Source organism: Vipera berus (assembly GCF_964194415.1).
Source record: "Vipera berus genome assembly, chromosome: 1".
Classification (NCBI taxonomy): domain Eukaryota; kingdom Metazoa; phylum Chordata; class Lepidosauria; order Squamata; family Viperidae; genus Vipera; species Vipera berus.
Window position 1 is genome coordinate 136,829,191 of NC_138202.1, and position 13,810 is coordinate 136,843,000.

A 13,810-nucleotide genomic window follows, 5' to 3' on the forward strand; every position below is an offset into this window, starting at 1 on the left:
TCTACATTAAACTATTTCAACAAATTCCAGTTAGCTTTGCCTATCCCAATCATTATCAAAATTTTGACAATTTCCAATTATTCCTTGTTTAATTTTAGCAATGCTTTCTTTAAAAGGCATATTTAGAAGTTGTACAGTATGTTGAGGACATCTCACAAGATAGCAATCATGACCAATCATGGAACATCCATTCACCCAAAGGTGAACTAGTTGTCTGGGAAGTATGTTTCTCAGCTCAGAAGGGATCTTTCAGCAGGTATAAGAATGTAGTGGAAATAGATTGAATCTAGAGAACGTTTTGTTTCTTAACATTCAATCCTTAAACATGTGGGCTATAGTTCCTGATAGATGTCATAGCACACTTTAGAATTTGGACAATGTGGATGTTTTAATTTTTTGCATATCATGTAACTGCTGAGAATTGTTAAAATTTAAAGTGAAATATCAGCCAGTCAATCAAATAAATTAAATGCCCTGCCCCATATCTGCCTGGCCTTATTTCTCCTTATACTCTTGATCACTTCTTATGATCCTCTCAGCTGGGCCTCTTTCTGCTCTAGATCATAAAATCTGGAGTTCCAGGGTTTGGCCTCATAACTCTGGAATCAGCTCCTTTCTTCTCTTTCTCTTTACACTGACTTCGAAAGGGACTTAAATATCCCTATATTCGACATTATCCAATTGGCCAATTGTCCCAATTTATGCTTACTCCTCTGGCTTAAATATTGTTTTATTTGACTTACGGATGTGTGTGCGTTTGGTTGTTACCTTGGGGCAATGTTTTAAATGTGTATGGTTGTTGCATTTGGTTTCTCCTAGTTAATATTTGTTTAAAAGTTTGATTGTTGGAAACTAATTTTACTTGTTGGAATAAGCTCTAAAATATCTGGCAGGAGAGGCATGTTAAGAAATGATTCACAACTTACAAATAGGGCACAATAACAGTAGTTCCAGAAAAGAGTTTTTGGGCATTCACCTCCCCAGACACCTCTAGTGTCCAGAGCAATTGGGATATTTCCTTGTACAGGAACATTAGTATGTTAAACTGTGTGTACAAAGGGAAGTTTTCTAAACAGATCTACAACACTTTCTACATACGTGTTTAAGTAAGTTATACAAAATAATATTTGTATATAATTAAACTACCATTTCTCAAAAGTACACCAGCCTATTTACATATCAATCCCCTGCTAACATTTCAGTTTTCTGAACCTGTCTTCAAAAGCTATAAATCGATAACTGCAAGAATAATACCTGCACGATTGCATTAATTTGTTAGATCTCTCTCTCACACACATACAATTAAAACTTGGCTGTCTGAGGTGCTTTAGGAAGCAATCCTTCTCCTAGAATTGTTAGAAAGTGTGTGATTGTATGCAGCTTCGTGCAGATACAGACAGTTAAAAACTTGATTTGTTGGGTTCCTTTTTATCCAGGTATAACACCTCAGAATATATTTTAAAAACAGGTACACCAAAAAGAAAGTGGCAGTTGGTTTGGTGTACTGGTTTTGTCTGGTAGTGTTTCACTAAATTGGCTTGCAAAAAAACATTTAGGTTTTCTATAGATTTCTCTGAGAAGCATGCAAGGATATAATGCAAATATTCCTTTATCTGATGGGATAAAAAATGAATGGCTCACACGCTTGTGAAGATGATTGCTACATGATTCTACTCAATTTCTATTGAAAGGGTTCATTAAATAAAGATTGACACTGATAAGCTACATTCTCAAGCTGCAGGAGAGCATAACAAACTTCTGTTGAATAGTTTTTGGTTTCAGGTGAGAAGATTTTTTTTAATACTGCACATTTTTTTCTTTCTCTGAATTTTACATCCCATTTTCTGAATAAAAATTCATCCAATTCGTTATGGTTTGTTACTAAATCTGCTCATTTCAGTAGATCATTCTGTAATATCTTAACAACTCATTGATGCTCTCACCTAATTTGACTGTTACTTTTCAGATTTTTAAATTTTATTTTTATTTTAATTCCATTTATATCCCGCCCTTCTCCGAAGACTCAGGGCGGCTTACAAGCTTAGCAGTAGCCTTCATTCTATGTATATGCCTGCTTATTAGGGCTTTCACCCACCCCCCAAGCGGCATTATTACAAAGTCAGCTTAATTGCCCCCAACAATCTGGGTCCTCATTTTACCTACCTCGGAAGGATGGAAGGCTGAGTCAACCTTGAGCCTGGTGGGATGCGAACCTGCACTAATTGCAGGCAGCTGGTGTAACTTAAGGAGGCATTAGCCCACTGCTCCACCAAGGCTCTTTTGCAAAGTATATTATCTCATCTGATGAGCTTAAGCAAGACACTAAAGTCTTAAGTCTTCTCTTCCACATAACTTAAACAATGAAATAATAAACTGTTTATTATGTCAATAAGAGTAATATTTGGGTATACACAGAAGATTTAAGTTACTGCTTCTATATTGCATGGAAAATAATTTGGTGTCTGTGGTCAGAAAGAATTCAAAAGAACAGAGTCAACTACAGTTAGGCATATCCTATATATACACATGTATATGGGTGGCTCAGTGGGTTAGGATGCTGAGCTTGTTGATCGAAGGTCGGCAGTTTAGCGGGTCAAATCCCTAGTGCCGCGTTACAGATGAGTGCCTGTTACTCGTCCCAGCTTCTGCCAACTTAGCAGTTTGAAAGCACGTAAAAATGCAAGTAGAAAAATAGGGACCACTACGGTGGGAAGGTAACAGCGTTCCATGCACCTTTGGTGTCTAGTCATGCCGGCCACATGACCACGGAGACATCCTCAGACAAGCACTGGCTCTTCGGCTTTGAAACGGAGATGAGCACCGGCCAATAGAGTTGGAAACGACTAGCATGCATGTGCGGGGGAACCTTTACCTTTACGGACCTATTCAGATCTTAAGATCAGCAGGAGAAACCATCTTAAAGGTACCCTCATTTTCCCCAGCCCATTTGTTGAACACCCAGGTAAGGACTTTCCCTGGGTGAGTCCTTTGAGAGTGGCAGAATAACAGAATTGGAAGGGACCTTGGAGATCTTCTAGTCTAACCCCCTGCTCTGGCAGGAAACCGAATACCATTTCAGACAAATGGCTTTCCAATCTCTTCTTAAAAACTCCCAATATTAGAGCATTCACAACTTCTGGAGGCAGGTTGTTCCACGAATTAATTGTTCTAACTGTCAGGAAATTTCTCCTTAGTCCTAAGTTGCTTCTCTCCTTGACTAGTTTCCATCCATTGTTTCTTGTCTTGCCTTCTGGTGCTTTGGAAAGCAGGTTGACCCCCCTCTTCTCTGTGGCAACACCTTACATATTGGAACACCGCTATCATGTCATCCCTAGTCCTTTTCTTTTCATTAAAGCCATTTTGCTCCCATTTAATTTGATTTCAGGAAAGGAGTCAAGATCTCCCTCTTCCACCATGCTTTTTCAGTCTGAAGTGGCTGTGATCTTAATTTCTTAAAATCAGATTTTCATTGCTTATATTTTCTTTCTACTGGTGAGGCAGCTTCAGTAACTTTAGAGTAGAAAGATGGGATATAAATGCAGTAAACAAGCAAAGGCTGGCAAAAGATAGGAAAGAAATAACCTCTTAAAATCTTGCCCCTGATACTATCTAACGTATAAGCCTCCTAATAGGTAGGTGCTCTTAATACATGGAGAGAATACTGATCTGCAATAAGGCAGAGTACAGGGACTGATTACTAGATTGGAGGTTGCACATAAATTGTTTATTATCCTCTCCTCCATAATTTCTAGAGTTGTATCAAGGAAGAAGAATTTAATCACCCTCCTCTTGGTGACCTCTTTCCTTGCCAATGGCATTCTTGATATCTGTTCCCACAGCAGATTAGCCAGCTATTATAAACTTGATTTTTTCCCCCCTGGGAAGAAATTGCATGAGGACGATATTCATTTATCTTCTTTGTGAAATCACACAAACTTCCTCAACCTATGCAGTAATAAGGGTATCAGTGCTGCCAACAGTATAATGGGGCTAGGAACTGCAGAGAATGTGCATCCACAGTGCACCATGTTGGGAGACCTCTGAGTGCTGTGGAGTTACCAACACTGAAAACCCTTAATGGAATATTAACAATTGCAGATATTGGACAAGCATTCCTATCTATCTGCTGAACTGACTGTAAGCTACTTTAGGGCCAAAGGAATGCAGTAATTGAAAAAGTATGGTCTCCTTTCTCATAACGCAGGGAGAAATCCTATTAGCTTATTAAAGGAAGCTACCATTATACAAAATTCCTTCACAACATGAAGTGATGTAGATAGAGATATATGCCAATGCCTTTTACAGGACACAATAAATACTGTACGTGCTAACAAACACATTTTTTTTCCAGTTGTTTGCTAGCCCAAAGTCATAACAGAGACATATCTACCACGTCGGAATGTCCCAATATTTACAGAATTACAAACAAATTAAGTTAGACACATGTATAGAAACACGCACGCACACACACACACACACACACACACACAAATCCCCCAAACAGCCCAAGAAGCATTGCAAATTATTCCATATGCATATGTACACAAGGGGTATAAAGGGGTATTACTGGAGGTAAGCCTAAAAACCTGGAGCAAATGGTGAAGAAAACAGAGCAGTTTAAAACCTGAAACGGTGTTTGCAGAATTTGTTCCAGGCTCTGCCTGTTTAACAAGATAATAAAGTCAAAATCCTTATATAATAAAAATGCCCTTATATGATAAAAATGATCCGGAAGAAAATATGCATCTGGAATTTCTATACTTTGTAGAAATACAAAACAAAAAAGACATTAAATCATGAAATTGGGAAAAAAACCCTTTTCCAAAACACTTGAATTAGACTTAACAAGAGAGCAAACAACTGGAGAGAGAAATGATACCTTTCAATTTAAACAGGAATGTTCCAAATAGCAATATTTCTAGAGACAACCTCACTTATAAAATTGGTGAATAAACTATAATTGACACTTCACGTAGTCTACATATATTCAAAGAGTATCGGCACACATCCTGATACCATGACAGGTACCTATCTATTCATGCATATATAAAAAGCAAGATTATATATTAAAAACTTACATTTAGGAAGGATTTATTTTTTTTGACCAGGTGGGCAAAAAGAGAGAGGAAAAAATATTAATTTACTATACCATCCTTGATACTTAATGAAATTTCTGACACAAAAGAAGCAGAATGAAGACTGAACAATTCTCTCTCCAAGTTAAACATGAGTGGAATTTTTTCATAATCGCTATTAACTTATGATTTTCCAATAATACTTGAGTTCTTTAATATAAAGCTTCATTCTTCACTTTAGAATGTTTAGCACCAACATCACTTTGTCTCTGAACTTTCAATCAAATTATAGGCAAAAATTTTTTTATCAAAAAGTTTCTCTTTGAATTTTTCATCACTTTTTCTTTTCTTTTGTGGAAACTAGAGGTGTGGTGTGAAAATTACCCTCATTATTATATTATGATCCATTTCAGAGATATTTCCTTACCTAAACAGAGAAGCAGAATGACCACAGGTGGGCAAAAAGGTAGTGGGAAGAGGAGAAACTTTCAACTTCCTGCTGGCTTCCCCATTGACTTTCCTTCTGGGAAGTTGGCAGCGAGCATTGGAAATGATGATTATGTGACCACAGCAGCAGTGCAGAGGTGCAACAGTGCTGAAGCAACTAGAATTTTAAATCAGCTTCTTTAAGTCAGCTCATATGAGGTACATTGTAAAGAATTACTGATCTATGATGCACTGTTAAGGCGAATTGTAGGTTACAAACTACAAACAAGAAGGTTTTAGAAGTATGTAGATCATTAACTCTCAATTTAAAAAAAAATATTTAATGAAATTCAGCTCAACAATTTCAATAAAGGAGGTATGTAACCAAAACACTGTTATTAACAATTGTGGTTAGTTTTATAGTGTTAATATGGATTTTTATGTTTTAACTTTTGTTCGGGACCTGTCCAGAGTTGGACATAAGATGGGCACCTACATAAAAGTTTTAAATAAATGATTAAAAAGCAAAGGCATATATAACACAGACTTTTCTTTCCCAATAACATTGTTTAAAATTACCGGTAAACCATTTGAACCTTTTTCAGTGTTGTTCTTGAAAAGTGAAAAATGATGTTACAAGAAAATGACTTCTATAGAAGGCAGAATCTATCTAGCAGATGTTTAACAATAAATTTAATGGGCTGCAGAGCTCAAGTACAGAATACAAAAGAAGCTGTCACTTCAGTTTTTAATTCTGGGGCAAACACCTGTATTTCTGATTACAGAAGGTATTGCAGTTGGGTTTCACTAAAATTCTTCTTGCTCCTTGATCTATTTATTTCCTTTTTAAACCTCAACGGAATACCCATTTCTCTAAAATCAATGTGCACTGTATTTCTGAGTAATATATTCTAGAAGAGCTTCCTAGACAGAAAAAGAAATCTGTATCATCCAAATCACAGCCTTCTCATTTCTTCCACTGACGAAATTTATACAACGATCCCTGAATTTTTTTATTGTTGTGCATAGATATGTAAGTAGACTTAAACAGACAATGATAGTGATTTCTTTATGTCTTCCTACAGCAATTAAGCACAAAAATGAATATATCCAATGTTCTGTAAGTAGACTTATGTTCTCACAATACTTTCCCCCCTTCTACTCATAAAAATCATTAGGTCCCCTGACACCTGCTCCAGATAATCACCACCAAAATGGATTTAGATCTTTGTGTGTGGAGTAGGTGAAGATAGTTCATTTGCTAATAGACGCCGTTCCACTATGGATGGGCACTATGGAAGGTAAATCAACTATATTAAGACAATTCCTATAGTATCTTTGCAAAATCAATCAATTAATCAGATCTCACCAGACATATATAACCAAGCTGAATAAGGACCAAAATAGCCAAATTATACTCAAAATAAAGTCAGAAACACAGAGACTTAAGAAATTGATTATGGATTCTTGCAATATTTTTAAAAGAGGTATGGAATGTCTATGGCTGATTCAAAGTTCTCCCTGCTGTTAAAATATCTCGTAAATTACAATGTCTAACCAGGGGTGGGGAACAATGGCCCTTTTATTACTTGTGGGCTTCAACTCCCAAAATTCTGGGAGTTGAGGTCCACAAATCATAAAGGGGCCATAGTTCTCACCTCTGGTCTAGAACAATAGTTTAGATTCTTATTAAACATATTACACTGTATACCCAGGGCCTTTTCAAGAAAGGCTAGTCCTAGAAGCTATTACAATATTTCAAACCTACAGGCTCACTAAATACATTTGAACAGGATAAAAAAGTGCCTGGAAACCAATACTTTATATATGCATGGTTTTAACTGAACCAAGAGTATTTAATTGCAGTAAAATACTCTAGAGCCACAAGCTGCACGTTTGCTAACTTGTCAATGTAAGCAATTAATAAAGAAGTAGATTCTTTTTCACATACATATTTTTTACTCTTAAACTGTGCAGACACTCCATTTTGTTTCATGAAAACTTTTTTTTCAGCGTAAAAAAGGGAAGGCAAAATAATGGCTCATTAAAATGTGAAAATAAAACAATATATCACAATAATCTTTAAATTAGCTTTTCAAAGCAGCTCTGGTGATTGGGAAGAAGTTGGAAACAAAAGCACATAAAAAGCATATGAGATGGGATATTCTATCCCCTTGGGAGAGAGGTAGTTAACATGGCTAATGCAAGAGCTTGTGAATAACAAACAAAAACTTGTGTGATACGCTTTGGAGTTTAACTTTAGGCCAGTGCACAGAACATGTGAAAAGTAGTATGACCATGTATTTGTTGACTTTTTTAAAAAGGAGAACACATTTTAGACTTCTTAGTCTTTTTCCTAAATGCCCCTACTGTATGAATATGGTAGTTCATTTATTTACTATTATTTATTTAATAGTATTAAATTATAGATTTATCATTATTAAAATTATTATTTATTTATACCCCACCTTTATTACCGGTATTTTTATAAAAACAACTCAAGGTGGCAAACATACCTAATATTCCTTTCTCCTCTTATTTTCCCCACAACAACCACTATGTGAGCTGAAAGTCACATAGCTGAAAGTCACCCGGCTGTTCTTTCATATCTAAGGCAGAACTAGAACTCCTGATCTCCTGGTCTCTATCCAGGTGCCTTAACTACTAGACCAAATTCTCCATATATTAGCTATATAATAGAATCTACTTCTCTCTAGCAAGGGCAAACAAAATAGTATATCATTTACATAATTTATATTAAATATGTTATATTTAGGACCCAGAGGAAGATTTTTAAAAAATCTCAGTATAGTGAGTGAAGTGTGTTAGTTTGCTGTGTGTTGCTAAAAATGCATTTATATATACATTTGACAATTTAAAAAAATGACATAGATAGTTCAACTATATTTAATTTCTGGGTTGGATCAGTAGTCAGAATTGCATCTATAATCATGAGGGTGAGATGATCTATTATGTTCAGCACAATATAAAGGGTTTGGAGCGCTAACTGACAGTCAAAATAGCATAATTTATAGAAGATTTTTCATTGTACATGTATAGATATCTCTATAATACTTTTTAAATTAAATTTACAGAGAATCTTAGAACTAAGATAAGGATATTATTGCTCTGTGTTATGAAAGTAACATCTCACAATGTAGACTTTTTTCCCTGTGGGAAGTGATGAATTTAGGCTGGTAAATTTAAATAATTTGACTAAGTAACTACTTTAACTCCTTCAGAGAAAAGTTTGTAGACAGGCCATGCACAGCTTCCAATTACTTAGTTACCCGTTCCTGGTAATTTGACAATCATCTTTCAAACTGTGTTATGACACTGAAGTACCGTATATACTTGAGTATAAGCCGACTCGAGTATAAGCCGAGACCCCCAATTTCACCCCCAAAAACTGGAAAAAGTTATTGACTCGAGTATAAGCCGATCCGCCGTTCTGCAAGCCTCTGCCGCCAGCAGAGGCTCGATCCGCCATTTTGCAAGCCTGAATACACAGGAATACCCTGTGTGGCCGCGGCTCGTCGGCAGGTCTCCGTTCCTCCTGCCGACCTTTGGGGAGGTTTGGGCGCCTCCCCAAACCTCCCCAAACCTCGGCAGGTCTCCGTTCCTCCTGCCGACCTTTGGGGAGGTTTGGGCGCCTCCCCAAACCTCCCCAAACCTCGGCAGGTCTCCGTTCCTCCTGCCGACCTTTGGGGAGGTTTGGGCGCCTCCCCAAACCTCCCCAAACCTCGGCAGGTCTCCGTTCCTCCTGCCGACCTTTGGGGAGGTTTGGGCGCCTCCCCAAACCTCCCCAAACCTCGGCAGGTCTCCGTTCCTCCTGCCGACCTTTGGGGAGGTTTGGGCGCCTCCCCAAACCTCCCCAAACCTCGGCAGGTCTCCGTTCCTCCTGCCGACCTTTGGGGAGGTTTGGGCGCCTCCCCAAACCTCGGCAGGTCTCCGATCCTCCTGCCGACCTTTGGGGAGGTTTGGGCGCCTCCCCAAACCTCTGCAGGTCTCCGTTCCTCCGCGCAGACCTGCCGACCTTTGGGGAGGTTTGGGCGCCTCCCCAAACCTCGGCAGGTCTCCGTTCCTCCTGCCGACCTTTGGGGAGGTTTGGGCGCCTCCCCAAACCTCCCCAAACCTCGGCAGGTCTCCGTTCCTCCTGCCGACCTTTGGGGAGGTTTGGGCGCCTCCCCAAACCTCGGCAGGTCTCCGTTCCTCCTGCCGACCTTTGGGGAGGTTTGGGCGCCTCCCCAAACCTCGGCAGGTCTCCGTTCCTCCTGCCGACCTTTGGGGAGGTTTGGGCGCCTCCCCAAACCTCCCCAAACCTCGGCAGGTCTCCGTTCCTCCGCGCAGACCTGCCGACGTTTGGGGAGGTTTGGGCGCCTCCCCAAACCTCCCCAAACCTCGGCAGGTCTCCGTTCCTGTTTGGGGAGGTTTGGGCGCCTCCCCAAACCTCCCCAAACCTCGGCAGGTCTCCGTTCCTCCGCGCAGACCTGCCGACGTTTGGGGAGGTTTGGGGAGGCGCCCAAACCTCCCCAAAGGTCGGCAGGAAGAACGGAGACCTGCCGAGGTTTGGGGAGGTTTGGGGAGGCGCCCAAACCTCCCCAAAGGTCGGCAGGAGGAACGGAGACCTGCCGAGGTTTGGGGAGGTTTGGGGAGGCGCCCAAACCTCCCCAAACGTCGGCAGGTCTGCGCGGAGGAACGGAGACCTGCCGAGGTTTGGGGAGGCGCCCAAACCTCCCCAAACGTCGGCAAGTCTCCGTTCCTCCGCGCCCTGCCTGCCTGCGGAAAGAAGCAGGCAGGCAAGGCGCGGAGTTTGGGGAGGTGCGCGCGCACCTCCCCAAACCTCCCCAAACTTCGGCAGGTCTCGGACGGCGGTGGCTTGGGAGAGGTGCGGGCGATCCCGGAAGCACCAAAGCCTCGGCCGCGCACAAGTCCTCGGTAAGTTTTTTTGTTGACTGGAGTATAAGCCGAAGTGGAATTTTTCAGCCCAAAAAGTGGGCTGAAAAATTCGGCTTATACTCAAGTATATACGGTACATTTTGCATGAGTGTGTAGAATAACTAATGTGTGATAGATTTTTAAATTTTTGATTCTGTTTCCAGCTGAGTCCCTATTATAGCCTTGTAAAATACTGGAAAAGTCTTTCTCATCCGAGGCAGAATCGTCTCCTTAATCCCTGACAGATTTATTTCTAGGAAAGAGGAATCCATTAAAATCAGCTGCAGAAATGCCAATTTTGATATGAGGCACCACCCTACCAACATACCTTTCTTCCATTCTTCTCATTAACGATTGCTCAAGATTAGTTTATGTTATTCCCAGTGCTTTTTTTATAAAAGAAAAAGGTGCCGGAACTCACACGTGTCATACAACCCGCCTTCCCTACCCAACAAGGTTCCATCCAAAAAAGGTGCCAGAATTCCGTTCTGAGCATTCTATGAGAAAAAAAGCCCTGGCTAATATAGAATTATATTACTTTAAAGCAAATTTTCCAAAAGCCAAAATGTCCCATTGCAAGAAGGATCAAACTTCAGGGCTTTATGAAAGCTTGGCTACTCGAGGCATCAGGATGTATTCTTTGACATCAGAACTAAAACAAGATGTTCTGTAAAGGCTTCTACAAATGGATATGCAGCACCAACATGCATTTTAAAAAATTCTTTGATATTGATTTAATCCAAATCAATATCAAACGTGGAATGCTATGAACTTTTCCTCAACTCTGCAATCATTTTATACGTGTTTATAACCTTATTCCAGTTTCTTTCACTTTACAGACCTGCGAAGGTCATGAATGTGAGGATAGGTCATACAGTTACTTTTTTGTTACTCTTCTAAAAGCAAATTGTTGTTACACGAGGCAGTATTTAAATGAGGAGTGCCTGTACTACCAGGATAAATTCAATGGGCCTTGTTTTGGTGCTTTGTAACACAGAATAGAAACAAAAGCAGCACCATGGTTATAACATAACACTTTAAGTATGTTAGAAAACTATTTGCATCTAGGTCAGGAACTTCTTACTAACAGCAAATATGGCTTTTTTTTTTTAAAAAAAAGCAAAAAATCTTAAGTTTTAGAGGTAATTTTGCAAAGTAAACAATAGCCATGCTTTGTTTAATTTACACACTGCACAAACACTACAGGAAACATACAGAGCACAAGAGAGTAAGAGGGGGAGAAACTAGCATATTTTTATTCCATAAATTAGGCTTTGAAGACTCAGAGTAGAGAAACGGTGACTGAGTTTTTACTTAGTAAAAATATGTTGCATTTAAGTAGACTAGAATAAACCCAATGAAAAAATGGCCCCATAGCTACTTTCCTGCTTCTTATGTTTGCCTAGGGGGCTTGGGAGACAGACTGGTAGGTGAAATATAGGAAAAGTGTGAAAGAGATGAAAGCTTGTTGCATAAATGGAAATTTGTGAGACAGGCAGACATACTTAAGATCTTCCTTTCCACCTTTATTTTTGTTATTGCTTTGGGTTTTTTTTCCACTTTACCGAAAATTAGGTCTAATGCATTAAAAAATGGTTTGGGTACATTCAGTATGCCACCCAGAACTTTCCATGAAGCCAAATGCCTTTTTTTCCAACAAAAATACCATTTTTTTTTCCTACATACTGAAAAGGGATATGATGAGAAAACTCCTAAAAGCTAATGTTTAAATTAGCAAAATGAAAATCTCAAATAATTGTCCATTAAACAAGAGCTGTAAGGGAGGAAATTGCCAGCTGGAGAAAAGCGTATGAGAAATAGACTAATCCCCTTCTTCCAAGACGACAGATCTACCACAAGGCCAAAATGATGAAAAATGAGTTTGGATGGGACTTCGCTAGGTCACATGGTTTATGCTGTGATACACGTTTCATCATTTGCCCTCTTGCTCCCCTTATGGATGTTTATGTGCAGTAACATGCCCTGGATTTCTCCATGGAGATGCTCAATCATCCAGGTCATGGTTATCCCAAAGGTGCTTTTTTTCAAAAGGCAACTGGACTTTCCCGGGTTTTTTCCTGTTAAAAACATTTTGCTTCTCATCCAAGAAGCTCCTTCAGTTCTAACTGATTGGTGGGGAAATTCTAGGCTTTGAAGAAGACTTGGAGTAAAGAAATGGTGACCACATTTTTCCTTGGTAATAATAAGTTGTATTTAAACATACCCTGTATTTAAAGTTTCTTTATCTATGGCTGCTACTTGAAAATAAGTATTAAGAAATTCCTGTCTAATTGTCCTCATTTATTATGATTTAGTGGGTTACATAAAAAGAAAATACACAGTTCAATTTATTAGTTTACCTATTAAATGGCTTTGATTTCTTGAATCTGAGAGGTTATCTTCTGCATCTTCTTGAAAGTTTTCTCTTACTACCTTGACCTGCATGGCATTAAAAAAGAAACAATAAAAATCTCTTTCAAGTATCTCTTTGGAAGAGCACAAGATAAAAGCCAAATATTTCAGAACACACACACAGACATTATTTTTATTCTTTTGTTATCACCTTAGTGATAATATCTTAAAATAACTTCCAAATCATATTCGGTAAGAATTTAAAGTCACTTCATCCTGTGATTAATGACTTCTAAATTGGTTCTAAATGGTTGAATAAAAGCAACATCATGCAGCTATCAAAAACAAATTTTGAAGACAAATAATCCTTAAATGAAAAACATCTATGATTCACTTTTACAAAAGCAAAGAAATAGAGCTAAATCTCATGAAGGCATGTATTATTCTCTTTGGAAATATCATGTGTCATGATATTCATTTATACCAGACATGTCAAAGATCCGGCCCGCAAAGTGGTTTTATGCGGCCCGCGAAGCCATCCTGGAAACAGTGAGGGAACGGCCCCCTGCCTTGGCCCTGGCCCAGAGACCCTCCTTCTGCCAGAGACCCCCAGATCTGTCCGACTCCTGCCCAGGGCCCATAGGCACCCTTGATACGAATGATGAAGAGCTGGCCATGCCCACCTAGTAGGCTATACGCACTCTAGCCACACCCACCCAGTAGGCCACACCCACCCAGACCATACCCACCTGGCCCCCTGAGGGCAACCGCAATGCTGATGCGGCCCTCAATGAAATTGAGTTTGACACCCCTGATTTATACTAATAACACGAGATGTCCGTAACAAGTACTGTAGGAAGTTCCTTTATTCAGTGCTAATATTACTTAGGCTTTATGCCAATAACTGCTGACAAACCTTTATCAAGTGCAATTCATTATCAGAGGTGGAACTAAATATAAGCAGTGGTTTATGAAGTTTCCATATCCCACTCTCCTTTGTGTATATTAAATTCCATTTT

The 13,810-nt window shown here is 39.4% G+C and overlaps 1 protein-coding gene across 1 annotated transcript in view; it reads right to left on the reverse strand.

Moving 5' to 3' along the window:
- Nucleotides 1–13,810, reverse strand: part of NCKAP5 (NCK associated protein 5) — a 643,822-nt gene that overhangs the window by 81,866 nt on the left and 548,146 nt on the right. The window contains exon 13 of the mRNA XM_081341973.1: nt 12,800–12,878. Coding sequence (XP_081198099.1) covers nt 12,800–12,878 — 79 coding nt within the window. The remainder of the gene's footprint in view (nt 1–12,799; nt 12,879–13,810) is intronic.